This window comes from Cicer arietinum, chromosome 7, assembly GCF_000331145.2.
Source record: "Cicer arietinum cultivar CDC Frontier isolate Library 1 chromosome 7, Cicar.CDCFrontier_v2.0, whole genome shotgun sequence".
Taxonomy (NCBI): Eukaryota; Viridiplantae; Streptophyta; class Magnoliopsida; order Fabales; family Fabaceae; genus Cicer; species Cicer arietinum.
Genome location: NC_021166.2, coordinates 5,174,470 through 5,200,609, shown reverse-complemented (window position 1 = coordinate 5,200,609; position 26,140 = coordinate 5,174,470). Strand labels below are relative to the sequence as shown.

Sequence of the window (26,140 nt, the reverse complement as noted above, 5' to 3'; positions counted from 1 at the left end):
TTAATATATTAATGATAAACTTATTTATTGTCACACCAAAATAAAAATTTAGATCTTTTTTTAAAGAAAAAATTAGAATACTGACATTAATATTAGAGACTTGTGTCTTAAATACTCTACAAGTTTTTTTGAACAAATATACTCTACAAGTTTAACTTTCATTCATTGTGATCACCCTTAAGTTGATACTTGATAGACAAACTGAGAAAATATTGGACGTAACATACCATTGAGTCATTGACAACAAACCGATATTATTCGTTTTATATTCAATCATTACAAAAGCATTAAGGCTACAACAATAAGTTCAAGTTCTCACTACGAACCAATGGCTAGATACACTAATTTATGGTGTTTTTACAGTTAACATTCAGATGAATACAACTAATTTCACAGCACGAGGGTTACATTACGAGGTTAAATTAAGGCAGCAGCTTTCTGTTAGCGTGATCCTGACCAGAGAGCTATTCTTCTTCTGGCTCTTCTTCTTCTTGTAGAAGATTTTCTCTGTTGTCATGAGCCCAGAAACCACGCACATCTATGAGCATGCTGGCTACAGTTCCACCCTGTTTGCAGCCCAGTAGATCAGCCAATGTTATCTTGAGGGGATCTTTTGGCTTAACCATATCCCAGATTTCATCCCGTACATCTTCAATACAAAGTTCATAGTTGCCACCTTCAATCCATTTATGGTGTACGTCTCTGTTTTGTTTATTTACAACAATAAAACCTTAGTGAGAACTGAGAAGTAAAAGTAATAATGTTAAATTATATTATATGGTAACAATGTTAGTTAACGGACAATGAAAATTTCAACTGATTTGTCACTGTCTATTTGAGACTTGCAGGACTTGCTCAAGCACTACAAGCAGGAAACAGCAGTTTTTTTAATATAGGAAGATTGTATCAGGCAACATCTCCACAAATGGATGTTCCCCTTCTGTTCTTCCAGTGATTGTACTACATAGTCAATACTTGTCTAGAAAACAAATACTAATTTAATAATTCAGGTAAATAGAAAATTGATGTGTATCAAAAGCATGACAGTTTACCTGAAAAGAGAGTGAATATCCGCTGTAGTAAGATAACCCCTCCCTTGAAGATCAAGACAGCGAAACAAGTATGTCAAGCCTTCTGGGGTGTCTTTATTTTCTAAAGCCAGAACGAAGTCCAAGAAACTATCAAAATCCATCTCCCGGACATTTCCACCACCACTCTTTCCACGGCGAACATGTTCATCGTATACTACAGGAAGCACATTGATATATTTAATTCTTTAATTTGGAAAAGACAACGAGTATCAGACTACAAACGATGATCACAATGCCCATTGCTACCCAAGCTTGAAAGCAGAACAACCGAGGGCAGTAACAATGGCAATTATTACCAATAAGAAATTCAAGGAAACTGAGACTTTGGAGTTTAAAATATGTAAAATTGTATTTAGACATTCCCACAATGGACATTACTAGTAAAAAAATTACCCCAGAATTGAAATGTGGTAATAGTTTCTACCTCTCTCAACTCCCGGACATTTCCACCACCACTCTTTCCACGGCGAACATGTTCATCGTATACTACAGGAAGCACATTGATATATTTAATTCTTTAATTTGGAAAAGACAACGAGTATCAGACTACAAACGATGATCACAATGCCCATTGCTACCCAAGCTTGAAAGCAGAACAACCGAGGGCAGTAACAATGGCAATTATTACCAATAAGAAATTCAAGGAAACTGAGACTTTGGAGTTTAAAATATGTAAAATTGTATTTAGACATTCCCACAATGGACATTACTAGTAAAAAAATTACCCCAGAATTGAAATGTGGTAATAGTTTCTACCTCTCTCAATAAAAATTTCAGTCAGGGTTCCATCTGCATATTCGCGCAGCTCTTGTTTACCCAATGACCCGTTTGAATCCTTATCAAGAGCAAGAAACATATCTGCAGAAAAATTAAGGACACAAACACAACATCAGAACTTCAATTCATCGTGAAATTCACCAAAGTAAAGTGGTAGAAACTGGACCAACCTACACAGAATGATAACGACAAACCATAGTATTTCACAGCAACTACCCAAATCAGTTGGATAGTAGCAATGTAAAGTGTAAACAGATTTACAATGATATGATTTACAAACCCTTTATATGGTCTGTTATAGAAGAGTCTCCCCCACCCCAAACAGAAAAAATTCCCTAATGTCAAACTGACAGTTCATTACACCTAGTCATGGCCAATTGGCCACTCCTTGTTCATTGTTAGTAACATAATATGTAAAGTATCAATTTATTAAGAACAATCCTCACAGTCTAATAATACGCATGCAAATGTATCACAAACAGGCTAAGATGGAGTAGAATAAACCGGGAGCTGGAGGTAAAAAGTCCTAAAACCTCAATCTATGTAAAGATACCCACCACATATACGTTGGGCAGAAGTCAAAGAGAACCAGTTTTCAGCTTGTTCTGTGTCTGTGACTTCTTCTTCACTTTCCTGAAACACATAATACCATACTCAACATAGAGCTTCAAATTAAAGCTTATAACTTATAAGGAACTAGAAAGAACCAGAGAGGGAGAGCTGGATACTGTGATGTTTGGTTTTAAAGATAATATTATTACAAATAACTCTTTATACAATCTACCTGGTGAAGCTCCATTAGTTCCTGAAGACAATTACTAAGCAGTACTTTCTTGATGCAAGCTTTTCCTGTAAGATAAAAAGAATAATTATGTAAACTTTGACAATACTGGATAAACATATTCTGGATTTGCTGAAATTTATCGGGGCAAAAATGAACACATACATAAGCACAACAAATATTTAAAAAAACATATAGCTTAAGCTATAAACCTGTGACTCAGCCATTATTCTCTCATGCCCCAGCTAGCAAAATGATAAATGACATCATTAATTTCCCTTCCTACCCACTTAACTTCAAACAACCAAAATAAATTTTCATTTCTGCCTCTTAACATAAAAGAGGCATGTTTATATGTATTATGTGCTACTTCATGCTCAAAGCCGAACCAGTTGTAAATTATTCAGAACGCAACACAATTGAGTGATCACCAAAGAACATGATCAATATAGAAATCCAAGCCCTTCGTGACTTGTAACATTTTAAGAAACTAATTTGTAATATGCAAGTCTACCACTGCTTCTGTCAATTACAATTAAAAATTGTCCTAGGAATAACAAATAAGTAATAAGCAACAAACTGGATAGGAGCACGAATACCAGTAATTAATAAAATATAATAACAAATTAACAATAAACAAGCTGATACTATCTTCAACATGCTTTATGGTGTGAAATTTTAAAATAAACAGTGATCAACTTCCGCAGTGAACAGGTATAAGATGCTATGCATCAAAAGCTTTTATCCAATAAAACCCTGTGGCAGGGGACATGACCTTTTATAACAAAGCATTTAAGTAGTTCAGGTTTCATTTTGGAATACCAGATTCTGAAAGTGGAAGAACTCAGATTAAAGAGTAGCAATAGGCCAATAGATACTCTTGAAAGTTGAATGCTAAACATGACAGGCCGCATATTGACTAGATGCTCCAGTAAGATTTCAATAGTGAATGTGTTTACATATTGGGATTTTCTCTATGAATTGAGTTTAATGATTTATGTCTGTGAAGGATCTAATAGACTTATGGGGCCAATAAGCCATTCAATTAACAGTTAAAGCCAGCCTCTGGTATTTGGACCATCTATTAAAAAATGAACATTGAATAATAGGATTGTGAATGGCGATAGATCAGGAACTACCATGAAAACATTGAAAAATGGAATTTTATGTAAATTGTCCGCAATTCTCATCTTTAAAAAAAATAGAGAACATGGTTTCATCTTGGAATGATGCAATTTGGATTATTTTAAATTATTATTTAATCATTTTGAATTTAAGAAAATATATTTTGAAGCAATGATAAAATCAAATAAAAAATAATGACCATAAAACAGCACCTACGCTAGCATATATAAGATATCAGTCATGCAAACCTCGTCTATGAGGATCACAAAAGAAGAAGAATTTGTGTGCAGCAATACGACAATACATTTGAACAAAGGCGCCTGGCATATCACGTAATTGTGCCAAGTTGGGTATAAGACCTCGTATATAGGCCTCCATTTCCTGAAAAGCAAATCGATAACATGTCAGGTTAACCTAATCTTTTTATCCAAGAAACTGTGCAATTGCAATTGGATTCCCAGCATCAAAGCACGACAAATAAACCACCTCAAAGGTTAGGTTTCTCAAGTTCAAAGGGCCCAAAAAAGGCATTCACTCTCAGTGCATAAGAACTATATGCATGTTAATAAAATGAAGGTTAAATAATCATAAATTCACAATAAGATAGTTGACAATAAAGGTTAAACAAAGATTAGATAATAAGACGTGGAACAAGAGATACCAATCCATGCAGATAGTTGGTTGTTTGCAAGATGAAATGTTGCTGCTATGCAGGGCAAACAGTGTTTACAAGAGCAACTAATTTCTATAAATATGCATAACAAATAGTAAATAATTTAAATGAAAGAGAAACCTAACAAATAGTTCAATTCAATTTTAAACAATCGGAGGCCCAACAGAGATAAGAACCCATACATGTGGCTGAAGGAAACCATCAGAATCCTCATCAAGCTCACTCATATCAATTCTTGCCTGTGTAAGTGAAACCTGTACATCCATATTCATTAGGTATGTTTCATAACATTTTATAGATTCATCAAGTTCAAGGTAAGAATAAACAAGAAAATAAATTTTAATGAAGAAATATACCAGAGACACATATATAAAGTATCCATGAGAATTAAACAGAAAAGACGCTAAAATAGTAGAAGTTGGAGGTGACCTACCGTACGCATCACGTAAAGGTAAAATGGTAGAATGGCAATCCTTCCCTGCTCATCTTTCTCAAACTTCATAAAGTTAGAAGGACTAAAGAATCGTCGGCATTTAGGACCTATTTGTTCTGTACATACAGAGGCAATGTGGCAAAAATCTTCATAATTCATCTGTAAGATAATAATTGAAGTATACATAAGGACTGCATTGAAGATAGAGTTAGAGTACAAAGAAAAAGAAGCCAAGTAATAATTCAAGAAAAGAAGTTATCAATTTGTTTTTCATTAAAAAAAAATATCAATTAGAAACAAAATCAAAGTAAATTTTGAGATCAACAACGTGGAAATCTTAGCAAAGTTGCATTTTCAATTAGATGAACAATACAACTTTTAACAGGAAACATTTTATCTTGGTAGACAAAATAAGCATCCTTGAAGAAGGAGTATGTTGCCATCATTGTTCTGAAACATATAAGATTGTCTCAGCAAAAGTCCATAACACAACACACACCAAACTCCAATTAAAGGATAAATAGAGCACATGTCAAATATGTCTTGTAAAATAGATTGAGCCCCTGATCTTGAAAAGTATACAAGGATCTAACACTGATTGAGAAATTATCATTCTAGAAGCATGAATGTGGATTGAAATTGAGGATGTGATGTAGCACCCATAATGCTTGCATGAATGCAAGAGTTCAGGTGTTCATATTTTCTTAAGACCAGGGGGGTTGGTTAAGCCTGTCAAGCTCCCATGACTTTTGTGGCGTATTTCAAATATTTATCATACTTTTAGAAAGAGAAAATCCAGCTGTATATATCTTAAAATTTGGAATAACAAGAAGCAAACATGTGGTGATAGTGACAGACCTTTTCTGCACCAGTAGCATCATCAATCACACAGTTTTCTCTTAAGCACACCCACATTGCATCCAAATCATCAGCATTCAGCAAAAGATCTGATTGTTTCTGTTAAACAAACCAGAAATGAGGATATGCACCAGTTGAGAAAAATTATCCACTGTTTAAGCAGATATAACCAACAGAGAGGTAAACCAGAAATAATACCTTCAAAAATCGATACTTCGCCAATCTCTGGACTCTATGACTGATTGATCCCTCTTCAGGTTTCTAGATGAAGATGAGTGGTTTCAATATTTGAATTGCAGACAGATAAGTCTTACATAAATTCCAAAGAAATCGAATCCTAAACATCAAACATATATAAACTATCCTATATAATATGTAACAAATGACAAAATGACTTATATAAAAAGATATAACATGTAACTTGTAAGGGCCAGCTCTATATGTCAAGGTAAAACTATATGACGGTTTACTTTTAAACTCAGCTTCAGATTCGTTGATAAATTTGTCAATCTGCACATTGTTACATTTAGAAGGGAATAGAAAGATGACAGCAAATACTTAAATTAAACTGATTAGTTTATTCATACAGTAATACTGTAAGAAGAAATACAAAGTCCACATAAAGGTTCACATCCTTCAAAAGAATACAATAAACAATTTTTATAGATACCAAGTCTTGTGAGTATTTAATATGTCATCATGAGTTAACCATTGCCAATTCTAATGAAGAAACATACTGTAAGAAATAACAAAACTGCATGTCAATGAACAAAAGGTTCACACAATAGGGTATAGGAAACGATTAAATGAAACCACTATGATACATGCGCAAGATAATAATATTCTAGAACCAGCATGAACAAGCAATGATTTAACATGCCTTCTTGTAGAAACTGGGAATTGCACCAGCTTCAGCGCTTCTCTTCTGCTTTTCTTTAAAAATGTCAAGCAAAATTCTTTTTGTTTCAAGCTCTGCAAAGTGAAGTAAAATTAATTAATAAACAGATTTGGGTGTTGCTAGGGTTTGAGATAGAGTAACATATGGCAATAGCATGACATCAATGAATTTTCCTAGTACTACAAGTACTCTTGAAGCAATTCAATCATACACTTGCAAGAATTAAGTAACTAAATAAACAAACAAAAAAATCACTAGAAATAAACAATAATACATGTTATGGAGTAGAACGTTTCAAAAGAAACTCAAATTGAATTGATTAAGGTTTTATTAAAAATGAGGAGAACGCAATTGAAAGAGAGAAATGAATGGAATACGATACGAACCCATCAAAGCTTCGGATCCGAGACCGGCACCGGATCCAATGAAACGACGAAGGTTGCGGACCCACAACATGGAGGATGCAGGGGGTATTTTCCTCTGGCTCTGGGGAGCATCATGAGTTTCGCCATCGCTGTACATGGCCGGAAGAGTGAATTCGTAACCCTAACCCTAACCGAAAACCCGTCGTAATAATTTGGGGATTTCAAAGTCGTTTAAGCATAAGCTATGGAGACATGTAATTTGGATCTGATCTACCGTTGGCCCCAACGAGCAACCACATCAATTCCAAGTGAAACCCTTTTACACTGTTATTTCTTCTACTTTCACAATTTGCACTCGATCAAATTATTTATGTGTTTTTCAGCTGATTATTTTTTGTTATTTTTGTTATTTTAGAAAACAAATGTTGTTTCATAAACTATATTTGTGATTCAAAAAGAAAGAAGAAAAAAACTATATTTCAGTGCAGCTCTAATAATCAAAATATGACTATTTGTGTGCTAAGTATAATCCAATTAGTAGTTACATAAGTACATTGATAGACAGGATTCAAGTTCCTCTGCATGACATAAAAAAATACAACTATTTATTTATCGAAATAATATAGATCTATTTTATTTAATACAAAATTGATAAAATACATCCTACAATTTTTTAAATTTATTTAATCTTGAATAAGTCACATTGATGTGACAAAACAAGGTTAGTAACATGCGAATATCATACTTTTCATTTGAAACATTTTCAACATATATTCCGTTTTTCGTCTACAAAATGACCAACGTTAGGAAAGTAAACAAAATACTTCCCAAGAAACTTTACAGGAACACTATATATTTGTTCCATTTTTTGTCCACAAAATGCCCAACTTAGTAAAAGTAAACAAAACGTAAAAATATATATTTGTTATAGTCATAATCCGAACAAACTTTACAGGAACACTATTTGAAAATTAAATGTATATTTTAATGTATATTTAATTTTTATAAAAAATTAAAAAGAACAACAATATTATATGCTTGTTTAATATGTTGTTTTTTTAAATTAATATATTAAAATATAAGATTAATTCTTCAAAATCTTTTTCTCTAAAATTCTACTCACAGATAATTGAACAACTCGGTTAATGTCACACCAATAATATAGTTTTTTTGACAAAATAACATGATAGAAACTTATTTTTTTTTGTAATGAAACTTTGAAACAAAAAAAATGGTAATTGTGTACACGTAACCTTAAATGATTTTCTTATGTAGAAATAATAGTAAATGTTTTTCAAAATTTATACACAACTTTGAAGTATTTATTGTCAGTTGAATTAAAATTTAAAAATTTATTTAAAATGAAAAAACTTAAATGATTAACCTGATATAAAATCTTAGTGTTTGATTATTTTAGTGCAAATGATAATTACTTTTAAGAATCTATTTTTTTAAATATTTATAATGTATTTTAAAATTAATTTAGAGTTCATATAAAAAATTAATCACTCTATATTCTGAATGTTTTTTATTCAGGATGATTATTTGTTTTATTGTATAATATATTATAATCAATTAAAGAGGTAATTGACATGTTTTAGTTTTAGCCAAATAATTAACTGACTAGAAGGTAAATATATAATGATAATGATTCCATTTTATCAATCAAATATATTTTAAAATGAGTTTACTCTTGTGGTTGGTTCCTAACAACTTAAAAAAATGTCGAATATGTGGAAACTGTTGTAGCAGATGATCGCAAAATAATAATTTGAGGTGTGTAGTCATTTGCCATAAAAAATTATTTGCAAGATTGCGCAACTCCCCCAAAATACAAGATTACACTTGAAGTTTTCCAAGCTAACTCAGACAATTAATATAGAAAAAATTGGCTAGCATAAAATCTATTTATTTTTTTATTGGAATATTTCTAAAACGATGTAAGATGCTCAAATTTATCTCTCGGTTTTGTTCTATTTATTTCTTATACAAAGTCATATATATATATACACACACACACATAAAGAGAGAGGTGAGAGAGAGTCAAAATATGTTTTTCAATTTCTAGTTATGCTAACTCAAGTGAGAATGAACGTGTGTTTATAAAATTATGCTAATCGTGTGTGTTTATAATGAACTAATATACAAGTAAGAGTTATAGAGAAAATAAGTTATCATTCACTATCCAAAATTTAACCAACAAATGTAGCAACTAATTTTTGTCAACAACAAAAATATGTAGCAACTAACTAGAAATGGATGGACTAACATCTCAACAAACTCTTGTGACTTGTTTGCCTAAAAACAAATAATGTACTCCATAAGATACTAGCTTGGTGTGAGGTTATAGCTTATAATTATCATTTTTCTATTGCTTTAATTACAATCAACTTTTCCACATTAAAAATTTTGTTACTTTCATTTCTCTTATGTTTATTCTCTTATCACACCTTCTTAAAACGATTATCTTCAAATTAACCCAAAATGTATTTAATTTGAGTTAAATTTTATCTTTTAACACTTCAATTTGTGTTTATTCCATTACAGTTAGTTGGTTGATTAATGTTTCAAAGACCACTCAACTCGTTCATTTGTTTGTTAGTTAAATTATTTGTTGATATTAATAGAGTCATGAAAGCATTTTGTGCAATTTAAGCTGCATAAAGAGGAGAAACATTGGAAACATTGACAATCATATATCCATATAAGATAATATAAACTCATTAGTAATGTTGTACGTTAAGAGAGACGTTTCTTTTTATCGTTGTCAATGTTTATATTACCTTATATATCTATATAAGGTAATATAAAATCATTTGTTAACATTGACCATCAACGTTGTCATTATCGTTAGGCATAAGTTAACAAACACGTTGAACTTTAGGAGAGACGTTTATTTCTTAACAATTATCTGGATGCCTTGCTAAATACACCCCGCTAAGTTAGTTGTTTAGTAATAGTATATCACTGTACTAGTACTTTTTAATTGCTCGCTCCTCTAAGAGATTCTATATTTTTTATATCGAGTTTGTACATTTGTTATTTTTTAATTTAATCTTTTAAGTCTGATTCAATTTTTCTTATATTTTATAAGTTTTTTTATTATGTCATTTAAATTATATTCAATTGGCACTATTAGATTTTAAAATATACTAAATTATATATACAGTTTTTTAAGTTTGAATTTTTATTTTCTCTTAATATCATAAAATGTTAATATTTAATTGAATCATCACAACGAGTTTACTATCCTTGCTACTTTGCTTGTGAAAAAAGTTAAATACATTGATTTCGTAGATCGACCTTTATTACTCTATCGTTAGAGTTATATGTGTGTTTAAATTATTGTAAACAAATTAATAAATATAGACCATTTATAAGGTTTAATTAATATTTTTTGAATGATTAGTATGAAAGACATGTTGTAGAATTTGATAGAGTTTTTAATGATTAGAATGTTTCAATTGAACTAATTGTTGTCGAAATTAAAATAAACGACTAATAATATAAACATAATGTAACTTACATAATCAAAACGGAATAAAATAAATTTAAATAGTCTGAATGAAAATTAAGTTAAACTTAAAGAATTATAGGCGTGTTTTTGTTTTTTTTTTTTTTACAATATACTTTTTTTATATAAATGTTGATTAGTTTTAACATGTTAAAAGTTTTATAAGTGTAATTTTTATATATTGCTAATATAAAAAGTTTTATATTGTCAACAAGTTATAACTATTTTTGAACATAACTTTAAAAGTAATTATGATGAAAATTAAATATTTATAATGATTTAACAGTTGTGAGTGGAAACATTTTTTACACTCAAAGTATATATGAATTAAATTCTTATAATAAATCTATGATTATTGTTGTTGAATTACATAATAGTGTACTTGATGCTATATGAGAGAAGATGAAGCCTTGATATTCACTTGAATCTATTATTTGATTGAGTGTGTATTTGAAGATATTCACTTGTCGTGTGTATTTGAGATTGAACATTTTGCAGCTATCTAGACTCGATCTTATTTAAAGTGTGTAGTTCTCATCAAATATTCATGTACCTGCTAATAATTTAGATATTATGAAATGAGAATGTATGCGTATCAGAATCTCATTCAATGAGATTGGTCACGATAAACTCCACGAACTTGATCGTTTGGCTACCCTTCATGTTGGCTAATACAACATCCTTACCATGTTTCAAGGTAGGTCTTCATTTCCTCTTTTGGTATGGATTCCAATAGTCTAATAGGTTAGTGTCAAATCCAACCTTCAAACATTAATATCAAATGCTCTATCCACTTATTTTTAATGAAATGAGTCAAATATGTTCTTGTAAAAAAATAAATTAGATAACAATATATATATTATTTATCATATTATAGTTAAGTTTTTTTCAATCAGACACATAATAAATAACTTAAATATATTCATTTTTTTCTAACATTTATCTGCTATTAATCTGTAAAATTTATTGTAATTATTAAATATCAATACTATTAGACTGTATATTATATCTTGGACTTCTTTACTATTTCTTTTACAAACAAAAAATATTTATTTACTAACTAGAAGCTCTCTTTTTCATATATATATATATATATATATTTGTTGTAAGTTTTCTAAACTCACTATGTTGTTTAAATTGTTTTTTTCTAAATTTTCAATTTTTAAAGAGAAAGAAACTTGGATAATTTGTAAGTAAAATTTGATAAATAATTCAATATTAACACTAAAATATATATTTATGAATATTTTGTATTGGTGTACGGTTTTGATTAAACATTAGAAATCGTCACTAATCACATGACTCCTTAAGTAATCATGCCACTTTGACCAAAGCAACAATAATTCATACTAGAATGACTGTAGCGGTCATGAGACATAACACAAGACACGTACAAAAGAAGAGAATTTAAAATCTAGAGCAGAAAGAAGATGAAGAATCAAAAGCTAACATGGGACACGTTTGAATGAAAAGAAAAATGATCTATCTACAGCATATCAATTGTCACTTAAACACCATTAGTTTATCTTCCTTAAAAATCCCAAGTCCTAAAACACATGCTTATCCTTTCCCCTAAATCCCGGACGACCTATAATATTAGCAAAAAAGTGTGTGCCTGTTTTGGAGATTTGTGCACACTTCTTCCTGACCATAAAAGTTACATGCTGAAAAACCACAAAATACAAAACACTCTCTTGTATCATGCGTTTCATTTAACTTATATATTTATTTTAACTTATTTCTTATTTTATAATATCAATATAATATTTTTATTATTTTTTTAATGTTGCTTTTAAAATATGAGTGGAGCTTAATTCAATTTTTCTAAAATCAATTTTTAACTCTACTTATAAATATATCGTCAGACTTTATCACATTTAAAGTGGAATTCATAACACCTCCATACATCAAATTAAATATGTTTTTATCGATCAACTGTTTTAAATATCTAAAATATGACTGAATAATGGTAATCTAATAGTAGATAGTCTCATAAATCTTTGATAAATTATAATACCATTTTAAAATTTGGATTGAACATAATTTAATTAGTACAAAGTTAATTAGTGAATGAAAGTTGCCTCTATTTATAAATATATTATTATATTTTATTTCATTTAATATAATTTTTTTAATAATTACAATTATTTATTAAAGTAATTATAAATATATGATGGACAAATAACAAATAAAGTATTAGTAAAATAAATTAACAAATAAAGTACGATAATATTTTAGTCGTTGCATATTATTATGCATTTAAAATTGTATAATTAAAATTACTTTTTAAACATGTGAATATACTAAATGAGACATATAATACAAGATAGAGAGGTTGATATAAAATAAAATATTTATTGTCGTGATGAAATATTTACAAGAATCTTATGTGTCAGCATCTAATCCTTTTAAATTACAAATATTAATTATCCATGTTTGATCATTTACATTTTAATTAATCAAAACTCTATATTTTCATTATTTATTCTCTTTTTTGTAACAATTATTCATAATAAATAACACTCATCTAAAATAAAACACCAAAACAATGCTTCGAGTGTTGAGGGAGAGAGCTGTGTATCTATCTTTATGATCTTGTTGGGTCATTATTTAATGGAAAAAATATATTTATTTTAGAGATGTCTAAAGTACCTTGTCAAAATGTACCTTCGGCTTGCCAACCCAACTTGAAAGTCACATCTTTTTAGATGGAACTTTGACTAACTTTTATATATTTTCCTCTTTTAAAATTGTAAAGTTCTAAAACCTTCTATATGAAGAATGAAATGGAACACATGATAGCACAGCATCCATCCCCTCTAAAAAAGAAAAACAACATTTGCTACCATAATACACAAACAATATTCACCCTGTCACACAAAATTAATTTAACAAGCTTGTTTACCTTGTATTGAACTAGCAAAGGAGTATTACGATTAGCAACCAATTAAGCACTCGTCCTAATGGAAAATTAATTAAGACAAGAAGAAAATATTGTTATGTGCTTATTTATTTAATTTCTATTTGTGTTTTTTATATTGCAAATATTTTTTTGAGTAATTCATATTACAAGTTATCTTGGTACTCGAGAGCACTAAGGTACATGTTAAATAGTAGCAATATTTTGCCCCGTCACCCTGGGTCCCAAATGGATCTAATTAACATACAAATGGATTTATCTTTCTGCCTCTTGAAATCCTTAGTGGAGGAGTCAAGGGGCTTAGATTCAAAGCTCCATCGATTTTTAAGAAACACAAAGTCATTAGTTATTAATCTTAAATAAATGTACTTGTATTCGTGTGGCATCTGTCTCCTTTGAATACTTTTCACATTCATTGTTGACAAAGTTAGGTGGGTCTAAAAACAAGTTTATAGTAGTTGATAAATATGAAATCACATAAAAGTATATATTAGTTGGATTTTTATATAAATTATATTTATAATATATTTTTTTTACTTAATGTGTTTAATTTCAAATTATTTTCATTTTTTAAAATTAATCTTTTTTTTTATCCTCTTTTTTAATATTTTATTAACCTAAATAAGAGAGTATACATGAAAAAGACATCTAATATTTATAATGTAGATTTATTTTTATTAATAAAAAGTCCTTTTTTTAAGAAGTAAAGATATATTAATAATAGATAATTATTCAAAGTACAAGTCATGCAAAGAATAACAAAAGTAGAACATGATATTACAACATTTATTTATGATTACAATCATATGTATCTCATTTAACATTATTTATAAGTAAAAATACATTAATAAAAATTAATGTATATAATTTAAAATAAAGATTAAATATATCAACTTTTATTAACTTATTTATATTTATAAATAGAGCCAAATTGAAATATATTTAAACTATGTAGTATCAACTAACATGCTTTTAATAGGGAAATATCGTATACCCTATTTTTTAAAGCTTCTTAAAATTTATAGAAACTACTATATACTCTTATATGGCAAATACTTTTTAATATTTAAAAAGTTGATATTTTTAATCTAAATTTTAATTTAAAAAATATTTTTTAAATATCTTTTTATTTATATTTTATTATAAAATAAGATTTTGATTAATATGTTTATCCTTGCATATTAACCATTTGATTTTGGTGAATAAACACTAATAATTTAGAATTTAATTAAAAATTGTTTTAGTAAGAAATTTGAATTTGAATTTAATTAAATTTATTAACTAATTAAATTCAATTACTTAATTAATATCGGTAGTGTACATGCTACTGGCAATAAAGAACAACATAATAGCTTGACCGAATCGATAAGAATCTATGATTGTAATGTGCTATTTCCAATGCAATATAGGCATGTGATTGTAGGCCAATTAAAGGGAGTAAAATTATAATTTTCCTTTTAGTTGTAGGAACTGCGAGTTTATAATGAAAATGTGCCCCTCTATACTTTAGTTTTGTAACCCAACTTGCAAGTGTTCTTTAAACTTTTCATTGCCCTTTTGACTACAGCCATTTTATAATGGCTTTTGGAGATCAGAAATAGTAAAGGTGATTAACCAAAAAGGTATTAGTTTAATTTTGATATGTATTCTATATAAAAAGTTTTATATTTTCAATTAATCATAATAATTCATGTTATTGGTGTGATTTTAAAAATAATTATAAAAAATTAAATATTCTTAACGATTTAATATTATTATTAATTGACAGTATAAAAATTATTTTACATTAATAGAATATAAAAATTAAATTCAAAAGACATGATATTGTATAAATTGTTTGAACTTGATTATCATGCAAAATATTATACATGGTCTAGTATTGTAAAGGAGGACAGATATCAATGTTATATATTAGATTTTAATTCTTCGTTACAAAACGTAGTTTATAGTGTTAGAGATGTAGTTTAAATATCTATTTTAGAATGTATTAGTGTACTGAATTACAAGTTATCTAAGGAAAATCTATGTGTTATAACAACTTTTATATAATATTGTTCTCTAAGTTCTCATTAAACAATGACGGCAGTTTTTTTTTTATGTTGTAATGTTGTGCTGTTATTGTATTTTTTAATTTCTACGCTATTCCCAACAACTGATATGAAAGTCATTTTCAGTCTATCAGTGCGACTCTTGTGTTTGACTCAGAATATTCTTGCAAATGTGTAGGATATGTCGTCAATCAAAGAGCTTTGAAAAATACTTGAAGGTATGTATCAAGTACATATTAATTCGGTGTAGATAATAGAAGTAAAAGATGCACTAATTTTAATTGAGATGTAGCGAAAATAAAAAATCAAATGTGAGTTTTATTTGGTAAAAAAACGCGAGTTTTCATTTTCTTTTTTTTTACGTTTATTTAACAAAAACCTAGCAACTATGTGATTTATGATCAATTATTAGTCCAAAATTATATTTCTCATACTTTTTTTATTCAAATAAGTGATTTTCATACATATTTAGTTTTTTCTCTTGTGATTTCGTCGACTTAGTGCGATGTTGTTTTGATTTCTCGTCTTGTTACGGTGTTTTGGCTTCTCTTCTTGTTAGAGTGTTCTTTGTGTTTTAGACGGACAAATTAGTTTTGATCAAATACAAATTCAATCAATGACTTTGAAGTTTTTAACGTTACAACTTCAGAGACGTGAATATTTGAAACGTGTCAATTTTGTCATATATATATGTTTTTCACATTTGTAGATATTTTATTGTTTTATATATTATCTTATTTTTTGTGAGTTTATTCATATTCAATTTTTTTTTTAACAATTTTAAATTGTATTGTTGATCGATATAATGTATACTGATTTGAATAAATGAATCCCATCTTTAGTAATACTTAACAAATTTTTAAATATTTTAATTCTATATTGTATATACGTATAGGTTATATTACTAATTTTCATTTAAAAGATTTAGTTTTAGATTGAGTAGTTGCTTGTGACGGTCTAACTTGAACTAGATATTCATCACAGGGCATCATAGAACTTCTTAAGATCCAAGACCATAGTCAATTGCTATTATCAGTTTGGAACAAATAAAATCATATACTATACTAGAGTCACTAAAAATTCTACAATCGTTTACCAAAGAAAAAAAATCAAGAATATGTAGGACAAATAATTAAAATATTTATCCGGTGGGCCCTTCAAAAGAGGACTTTTATTTTATTTTTGTAATCAAGTGTGGGGTTGTTTCCATGACACAAGACAGGAAAACCTCATACTAATATATCCAAATTTCTCAGATAATTTTGCGTGCAGTTAGAGATAATTTTAACTGCTCCCTTTGAAAATCATGAAGCAAACAAGAGCTTCCAAATGTAATTAATTGATTATTTTTGCACAAAACGCGGATTCACATGTGCATAATATAATTACATATGAAGTTAGTAGTGAATGTGATGCTAAAATTTGTACCTCTAAATTCAAATGTTTGAGACTCTCTAGGAGTATGTAGACAAAACTAGCACTTGTTTTTTCCTTTTCTGGTTTTCTCTTGGAATTAGAATTATAATTAGATTATTGAATATTGATTCCTGCACAATAAGATTTCATTTGTGCCAATCATTCAATCATCTAGGAAACTTCTTATCTCAGTAAATAAACCTTACCATAGGTCAATATCTACCAGGTCTAGTAAAATTTAAGTTACAAATTTTATGGTTGATTTCTTTATACATAAATAAATTAATTAAAAATAACAATGGTACTAATGTATAGGATATGGAAATGTTTTAGTTTTGTGTGCATAATTTGTATGCCTTTTTTTAAAATTATTTTTCCTTGTATTGGAAAAAGCACAATAGAGCTTACCAGGTCAATTCCAACTCCAAGTAGTTAATTGATTAACTGAGACTCTACACGTGAACTTATATGCATAGAGATTTAATTTGATCCATCCTTATCAAATCACAATACCTTGCATGGACATGATGTAATAATTAGATCATTAAATTTTACATTATTTATTTGATTAAATCTTGCAGTGAATTTATTTTATCTCTCAATTTTCAGCGTATTAGTAAGAATTTGATTTTATAATTTTGAAAAATACTAATTAAATCGTCTCAGAAATAATTGTAAAATGTCGATTAATGCAATAGTAATTTTTTTTGTCTAATTTTTTCAACTAATATGTGCTTGTGCTTATTAGAAAGATACAGAAAACACATTTTTGACCCCTGTCATTGGAACCATAAAGAAAGTGACTGTTGCAAAGAAATAAGAACTCAAAGGTGTATTGTGTAGAGCACATTTAAGGTATTTTGACAAATGAAAGGGGAATCTTTATTTTCACTATTAAGTTGTGAACCTTAAGTAAATATGATATGAAGAGCCTAGTGATTTAATAGAAACAAGAAAAAGAAAGGATTTTAATAAAAAAGTGGTTGGAAATAAAGTAGAGAGTATGGTCTTCCAAAGAATGACATGTTCATAAGTACTGTCTTTAAAAAGACCCTTCAAAAACAAACCATTCAACATTCATCATAACATAAACCTTTCACTTCTCTTTCAACATGTCAACTTCTAAAAGCTCAGAAGATTCATCATTCAAAGGAAAAAATGAAACAAACCAAACACAAATGTGTCTAACACTACTTCAAAGGAACACATCACCACCTTGTAGTGGTGAAAAAAGAGGAAGAAGGAAACAAACAGAACCAGGTAGGTTTCTTGGTGTAAGAAGAAGACCTTGGGGTAGATATGCTGCTGAAATTAGAGACCCTACAACTAAAGAAAGACATTGGCTTGGTACTTTTGATACTGCTCAAGAAGCTGCTCTTGCTTATGACAGAGCTGCTATTTCCATGAAAGGAAATCAAGCTAGAACTAATTTCATTTACTCTGATCATAGTACTATCAATTTTCATACACTTGTTTCTTCTCCTATCAATCATGTTCAACTTCAAGTTCAGCCTCTCTTGCAACCCTCACAAATTCTTAATAACACTATTACTACTCAAACAAAACAACAAATCAATCAAAATAGCTTTTCTCATCACCTTAACAATGAAAACCTCTCTACATTGAACAATGACATGATTGTGAGTGTTGATAATGAAAAAACAACAAATAAATCATCAGCTCATTCTCATGATGATAATTTCTTCTTTTCAAGTGATTCTTCTAACTCTGGCTATCTTGAATGCATAGTTCCTGATAACTGTTTTAATCCTGCTTCTTCTAACCGTTCAAACTCAAGAAACAGCAATGTAAGTGTTTCAAGTGATCAAAAATTTACATCTAAGGTTGAAAGTAACCAAGTTTCAATGGAGGGTCAATCACATTTTGGCATTACTTCTTTTTCTGAAGAAATGCCATCAAGGGTCTCTAACTTTTCTAATTATTATCCGAGTGATGAAATTATCGGTCAAGAATTTTGGGATTGGAACTCAAGTGAACTTTCAGCTATATTTAACAACAACTCATTAAGTGTTGAAGATGAATGCTGCATGGATACAACATTTTATCCTAATTATCCTATGATGATTGAAGCTCTAAGTCCAAGCTATGGAATAATGAATGAACAAGCTGCTTCTTCAACTAATTGTTCTCCATCACTTGATTTGGGATACAATCTCTTTTGAGTTTTCTAGATAAGGTGCATTTGCATATACTAAGGAGTGTTTAGCTCTTGTCTACTTGCATTGCATTGCATGCACTAGTACTTTTTTGTTTTTGATTTTGTTTTTCTAGTAACTTGGGTCTAGCTTTAGCTAGCTAGATGTAACTATTTTGTTCTCTAATCGTGTGAGGTGTGTCATTATAATATTTATATTATCGTAATTATAAAAAACATCTTTAGATGTATAATTTGTCTATTGGTTTAGTCTTCAAATTAAATTTGTTTTTATTAGTTAATTTGTTTTGTAAATATTTATTTCATTAATCAATCTGATTCACGAAATTAGGTTCAATTTAAAAACAATAATAATACCATTTAACATATGTTTGTGATCAAAATATGAATTTAATGCTTTTATTTTCTTATTATTATTGTAACATACTCCCTCCAATCATAAATATATTTAAAAAGTAAGATGTATTTTAGATACAATTTTTATTTTTATTTATGATCAAAAGGAGTAATTACTAAATTGCACCCATGGGGTTCTGAGGTCTTTAGTTATTAAATAAATGATGTTGAAAAAAGTAATTTTGTAGTACAAGATGCATACTCTCACTTTCATTGAAAATGAATGGAAAGTTGCTAATGTGATGATGCATATTGATGGCATGATTTGATCCTTGTTTTGGGCTAGTTGCCTAAACTTTTGACAACAATAAAGGGAGTTATGGCACGAGTGTCCATCAAACAGCATAAGTTCACAGAAAGATATATAATTGTCAATGAAAGCCAATAACCCGCGATTCTAATCTATTGCTTGCAGTACATTCCTTTTTGCTGACTTGATTGATTAGATTATATTACATAATTATTCTTTTTCTTCTTCTCCCTCTTCACCTTTTTATTTACTTTTTATTATAACATATATTATGTCACCCAAATCAATTTACTGAAAAAATACACGGGATAAATTATAAATTAAATGTTTTAGAATTGTAAGTGATTTTCATTGGATATTTTAATAAAAATATTAAATTTTAAAAAATCTCACATTATTTGAATTGTAAAATAAGAAAGAATTTAAGATTATGTATATAATTTTAGTTTTTTTTATTACCATTTGTATAAATCATGAACATTTTTAAATTGTATTTTAATTTTATTTTTCTTTTGATTAATTTAAATATTCAATTTGGAGAATGTAGTTGTAATGAAGACTATGAAAATGTTGAAAAAATATGTGTTGTAATAATTTGTATATAATATTATTATTTGATTGTCATTTAATAACAATCTTGATTTTTTTTCCAAATTTAAAATTTTTAAATTATTTTTTTATGTTATGATTGTTATGTAAAGTTATCTATTTATTTATTTTTCTCAAAAAACTTATGCTTGAAGCAATTTCATGAGAGAAAAAAAAAATAATGCGCGACAATTTCTAAATAGATTTTATTATAATTGATTTAAAACATCCCTCCATTGAGGGTGGGGACAAGTAGTGTCTTGGTAAAGATGATGGCAAAGGAAAAAAATTAATATGATTCACACTATTAAGTTACATTAGTGCTTATACTATGACATGAGTATATAAATTATGATAATATATATAAACGAATAAAAATACAGCTTACATACAATATTTTTTAATATAATACTAATTATATTGTGTGAAATAAAATATAGTGGTTTTGTTCAAATATCAGAGTGATTGATTTTAAGTGGTGTGGAATTATATTCAAATTAGTATAGATTCAGTTTATTTAATTGGTTTCAGTTTAGAGTTCAACAATCAAAAAAATCAAACCAAATTAATTGATTCCAATTTAATTTTTCAGGTCAAATTATTGGTTTGATTTTTCATTGCTAGGCGAAACTCACAACATGCAAAATTAAAAGTTAATTTAAAAGATGTAGTATATTTTTTAGTTAATTATTTTTATAATTTTTTATAGAATATTTTTTATAAAAAAATTATTGAAGACTTTAAAGTAGTTATGGTCACTTCTAATATGAAATAAACTCACTCATTAGAGATGGTCTAATAATATATTTTTTTAATATATTTGTGGTTAACTAATAGTTGTTACAATTATAAATAAATCGGTTGATACGGCTATTGATCTCCGTGATAATGTTAGATTTTGTACTCCTTAATAGTTTAGAGTTCAAATTATAAAGTATATAAAATCTAATAAAAAAAGTGTTAGTTAACATTCAATTTTAGATTCTTTCAGATACTTAATCTTTAATAAAAAAATTTATTCATCATTTGATTTCAATCATTTGGTTAACTCTTCTAATTCTTTTGTTAGAGTCGATTGATAAACATAATTTTTTCGCAACAGAAGTGTACTTTGTACTGGAGTGTATAAATGATGAATTATGTTAGGTTTGATATGTCCCTTAGTCGGTCATTCGGACCAAATTTTAGACTCTAACTTATCCATTAACTGGATGAAACTCGATGAATTGCAGATTTATTAAGGACAATATAAAATAAAGATGAGACGCTATTGATCATAAATCGAGACGCCAAATAATAATTATTGAACTTTTTTTAAAAAAATAATTAAATATAAAAAAACTCATAATAAGTCACATATGGTAACTAATTATCAATTCATTTAAGAATAATAATTTATAATATTATTTTACAAATTATAAATTATTAAATTACTAATTTTTTTTAAAGGAAAATGAATTAATAACAAAAAATAATCAGTTATTCTTAAAATAATTTAGAACAGTAGATAACCCAATAGATAACTCAAACTCAATCTTTCTTCTACTTTATCCTTATTTTTTTTTCTAGGAAAGAACTCATCCCATCCTACTTTATACTAAAATAATATCAATTTTGACTACTCAGTTAGTCTTAGAGTATAGCCTAACTACTAACTAGGTCCCACCATCACTGCTTTATTTTTAATATACATAATAATATATTATATTAAAAATTGTCTCTATTTGGGATCTAAAATTGGATTTTACCCTTTAACTGTCGAGCTATCAAGATACTAAGTATATAGATACCTTAACAAATTAAAGAATGCACAAGTCTTGCACACAAAAGCTTTTTGATTAAAAAGACAACCGCTTTGAAAGCTTTTTACCCAACAACATCCACATGCGACTAAGCATGTGTTTGGAAAACAATTTATATAGAAGCTACTTATTGGAGCGGTGAATAAATCACACATCTATCACCAAGCTACCATGTTTCCAACCAGGAGCTAAATCAACTTATAATCCAAGCATTTTTATTTTGGGAGACAGTTTGATGCAAAATTAAAACCAATTTTGCATGAGATATCCAAACACACACTCATATTATACCATTAGCGAAATTGTATATCACATCATTTAAAATATGTCAATCATTATTTTTTACATCAAAATCTTATGAAGGATCAAAACTGTCATACTATTAAAAAAAGGAAACCAATTCTATAAATTAATAAAAATAGATAAATCAAAACTGCAATTAAGTAAAAAATAATGACAATCGATTTGAATGGTTTCCATTGTGAAACCAAACATAATGGAGAGTAGTGACTATAATTCCCACATTGTACCACTGAAACGTTTTTTATTTTTCCTTTTCAAATGATCATGTGTATGGCTACAAACACAGAATCTTAAATGTGATTTCACATATCACTTTCAAGGCATATTTATTTAGTTTGGTTGGTCAAGTGCATTACACTTGGTGGATATATATGATGCATTGTTGCATTCCCATGCTCTGCATCTTTTCACTTGAGTAAAGTATGTTCTATTCATAATACCATCATCTTACAACAAACATCACCAAAATATTTGGGCAGAGGAGGTGATAAAAGAAACAGCAAAATATCCCTCCAGAAAATCACCTGATCTCATGCGAAAGCTTGACCAAGTAAATCGATAAAAAGGGAGAAAAAAATATTATTACACATTCAAATGAGTTAATTTAAATGTGTTTCTTCATATATGTATTCTGTAATAAATTTAAGTACCAACAAGTCAAGCATTTTACTTGTCACAACACCATGGTGTATTGAAAATAATAAAAAGATAGCAATGTGAAACCTCATTGTAGTCTCCTGATAACTTCTTCTCTTCACGGTAAACCTTTAGATATGTTGGGAACAGTAGCAAACAGGGTCTTCTGAGCAGAATTAGAGTATTATTCCCAAATGCAAAACAGGGTTCTAGACATAATTTTTTTCTCATACCAAAAAAGATTGAAGCATAAATAAGCACAAAAAAATAATAGACATGTGGATGGACATGTGCATAATGGATTTGCAGATTCTCTTTGAGTTATTGAAAAGCAAGGTGCGTGTATGTTTTGCTAAAATTCTCAAAGTTGGCCATGGTTTTATTCAAGACAAAGGGATGGCCACAAAAAGATTATATGAACACAAAGATAATTGGTGCAATGAGTGTTGGACCCAAACTGGGGGATAACTTAAAAATTATAAAACCTATTTGAGACCCCTCCATGAGTAAAGACGGCGAATTGAAAAACTGTGATAAAATGGAGGGATAATGAGGAAATACATTCACATTGCTTAGCTTGAGGTGTGAGAGACAGTGCTACTTGTGGTGGCACTGGGAGCTGCTAAAGAACTGGAACTTGGAGCAGATGGCTGGATACTTGATTGAGAAACAGGTCCAACAGTCGACAAAGTCAGGCCAACTGACGCAGTCGATGTGCTCGTTGATGATGACATTCTGGATGAAGCAGACTCCATGCTGGATCCTGAGGCAAGTTCAGGCCGCAACTCGGATGATGAGGATGATGGGGCAAGAGTAGCGATGGAGGAACCCACAGGATATGGTGCAACTGGCATATCGGCCAGTGAAGAAGCAGATGGACTATAACTCAGGGATCCCATAGGATGATCAAATTTGCATGCCGGACCAAACTTACAAATTCCACGCTGCGCATAATGAGTGCAGGGTTGTGCCCCCTGAATATAAAACAAAAACATATGATGTTTGACAAAAAAAAAGTTATTTCATTAAGAAAATTGAATGGTATTTCAACTGAATAGACAAATTCATTATTGCAGCAACTTTTTAAAAAACTGAATTCATTACAAATCAAAATATATATTCTTTACCTGAAGTCCAAAGATAAAGTATTGCATTAAGAGAGAAATAAAAGCCAAAAAGATCAATGAAGACTGGAAATAAATAGCCAAGTGAAATAAATGTGGAAGCTTTATCTATTCTTGAAGCTAAAGTAATTATGCTTCACTATGTCATGCATGGGAAATAGTAAGACAATAATAACTACATGAGAAAACATACAAAAAAAATCGAAAATAATGGAATAAAACAGTAAAAATGTCACTTAAGCAATAAATACACATTAAAAATTTCACTTTTATGGGATCAAAAAACTTTGAAAATCCTCTTATAATAAGGACCATAGGGACTACTATGTTTTCAGTATGATCATTCAAATTTAAAGGCGAGTTACAAAAAGTTCCAACTTTTCACGTGTTAATTCATACTACAGAATATTCCCTGCCCTGACAAAAAATAACATAATCACAGAAGATCTGAAAGACGAGCTTACTTACTACACGGTCAAAGTGATAACACTATGTTTTTAACAAAACTCACACCTACTTGAAAAAACTGGATGGATGCTTAGAATGAATGTAATACAAAATGAGAGTTCCAATATCATAAAAGGTACCATCATTAAAGACGACACTATTAAACCAATAGTTTTATCTCCCTGTCTTCAAACTTTGCTAGAAAATCTTTGAGGGCCTATATATTTAAAAATTCAAACATTGTATAACAACCAACATATTATTCAACGCATTCATCCAGAAAACATGTTCTCAACATCATTTCACTCCTTTTATTGTGTGGGAGGAAGGGCTAGAGAATCTTTCCATACAAACTCCTCACTACTTTTATACATTCCCAGTAAACAGGCACAGCAAATTCAACCAAGTCCTAGAAATCAGACAGGCATGTATAACCCAACATATATAAAAATAAAAATGGAAATAAAAACCATCCCAGAATAGATTTAACTTAAAATGAGAACCAACTGATAAGAGGGGAAAAAAAAGGCTCCTACTGTGATTTGTTTTCAATGATGAATTGAAAACTAAAGTTTAAGTACTGTAAAGCACAGTTTGAATCCTGCATAGAAGCAATAATAAATATAGCATGCAACAAAGTTAAGAAGTCAATTTCGTTATACCTTACAGTTGGCTATTATAATAGTAACTTATTACCAAAAAAAATTAGTAAGAGAGGAAAAGCAGAGAATATTTTTCATATCATAAATGTTATTCATAAACAATTTCGATAACCAGAGTGCAAATGAGTTGAAAGGTAACCATTACCGGGCGCAAAGGAAGACCGATAGGACTAAGGTTCACATTCCCTTTTGGTGCACCCGTGTCCGGTGGATGATGGTATCTACATGAAGAACCAAATTTACACTCCCCTGTTTTCATGTAATGATGACATTCTGGCTGATCGGGCCTTTCGGGTAATGAGTGATCCTTTTGAATACTGCCGGAAGGACCAGTTGAGGAACCAGAAGATTGATAAGGTCCAGTATAAGCAGTTGCTGGTGAAGGTAGCTGGGTTATCCCATAAAGCTGAGTTGAACCAACACTCAATGGAGTACTCGAAGGAAGTACAGGACTTCCCCCTGGAGCCTGCATCAAGAACAAAACGGCTTCAATGAAAGCACAAATAACTCAAGTAAGCAATCAAAACAAAAAATCACGGACAACATACCTGATAAGGACTCCAGCCTGGAAAGGGGACCATGGTGGGGGACACTACCATAGGTCCATAGGGGCCCTGGAATAATGAGCCAGGTAGCAAAGGTGGCCTCGCAACCAGTACACCGTATTGTTGTGATGAAGGACCGGACGGAGGCTGTACAGTTTGATAAATTGGTGAAGGTACTGGCATAGGGAGAGGTGAAACTTGGGGAACTGGTGACGGTGGTAGCATTTGGACACCCGCAGGCTGTGGATGATGGAATTTACAAGTTGCACCAAACTTGCATTGTCCCGTTTTCACATAATAGGAACACTCTTT

At 29.4% G+C, this 26,140-nt stretch overlaps 3 protein-coding genes and 1 non-coding gene across 4 annotated transcripts in view; 1 reads left to right on the top strand and 3 right to left on the bottom strand.

Moving 5' to 3' along the window:
- Nucleotides 1-202: 202 nt before the first annotated feature.
- On the bottom strand, nt 203-7,408 carry LOC101500784 (probable serine/threonine-protein phosphatase 2A regulatory subunit B'' subunit TON2). The gene is made up of 12 exons (XM_004508237.4): nt 7,023-7,408; nt 6,619-6,710; nt 5,937-5,999; nt 5,739-5,837; nt 4,881-5,039; nt 4,630-4,701; nt 4,023-4,155; nt 2,653-2,717; nt 2,426-2,501; nt 1,848-1,949; nt 1,053-1,245; nt 203-702 (listed from the first exon to the last, which is right to left on the bottom strand). The coding sequence occupies exons 1-12, from the start codon at nt 7,156-7,158 to the stop codon at nt 465-467; spliced, it is 1,428 nt and encodes a 475-aa protein (XP_004508294.1). The 5' UTR covers nt 7,159-7,408; the 3' UTR covers nt 203-464.
- Nucleotides 820-938, bottom strand: LOC113787858 (small nucleolar RNA snoR104). Its single transcript, XR_003474380.1, has one exon. It is a non-coding gene; the product is annotated as a small nucleolar RNA snoR104 (small nucleolar RNA).
- A 10,501-nt stretch (nt 7,409-17,909) lies between the features above and the next one.
- Nucleotides 17,910-19,316, top strand: LOC101500468 (uncharacterized). Its single transcript, XM_004508236.4, has one exon. The coding sequence runs from the start codon at nt 18,012-18,014 to the stop codon at nt 19,080-19,082; it is 1,071 nt and encodes a 356-aa protein (XP_004508293.1). The 5' UTR covers nt 17,910-18,011; the 3' UTR covers nt 19,083-19,316.
- A 3,649-nt stretch (nt 19,317-22,965) lies between these two features.
- LOC101500145 (zinc finger CCCH domain-containing protein 34) overlaps nt 22,966-26,140 on the bottom strand; it is a 4,767-nt gene continuing 1,592 nt past the window's right edge. Inside the window, exons 5-7 of the mRNA XM_073363765.1 lie at nt 25,832-26,134; nt 25,429-25,749; nt 22,966-24,024 (exon numbers count right to left, since the gene is read on the bottom strand). Coding sequence (XP_073219866.1) covers nt 23,623-24,024; nt 25,429-25,749; nt 25,832-26,134 — 1,026 coding nt within the window. The 3' untranslated portion in view covers nt 22,966-23,622. The remainder of the gene's footprint in view (nt 24,025-25,428; nt 25,750-25,831; nt 26,135-26,140) is intronic.

Bases quoted from the DNA above. Each gene is read 5' to 3' on its own strand.
- LOC101500784 (XM_004508237.4), bottom strand. From the start codon at position 7,158: ATGTACAGCGATGGCGAAACTCATGATGCTCCCCAGAGCCAGAGGAAA. The intron at 5,838-5,936 runs GTATTATTTCTG...TTTGTTTAACAG, and splicing joins CGAAGTATCGATTTTTGAAG to AAACAATCAGATCTTTTGCT. The intron at 1,246-1,847 runs GTAGAAACTATT...TGCTTCCTGTAG, and splicing joins TGAAATTTTTATTGAGAGAG to TATACGATGAACATGTTCGC.
- LOC101500468 (XM_004508236.4), top strand. From the start codon at position 18,012: ATGTCAACTTCTAAAAGCTCAGAAGATTCATCATTCAAAGGAAAAAAT.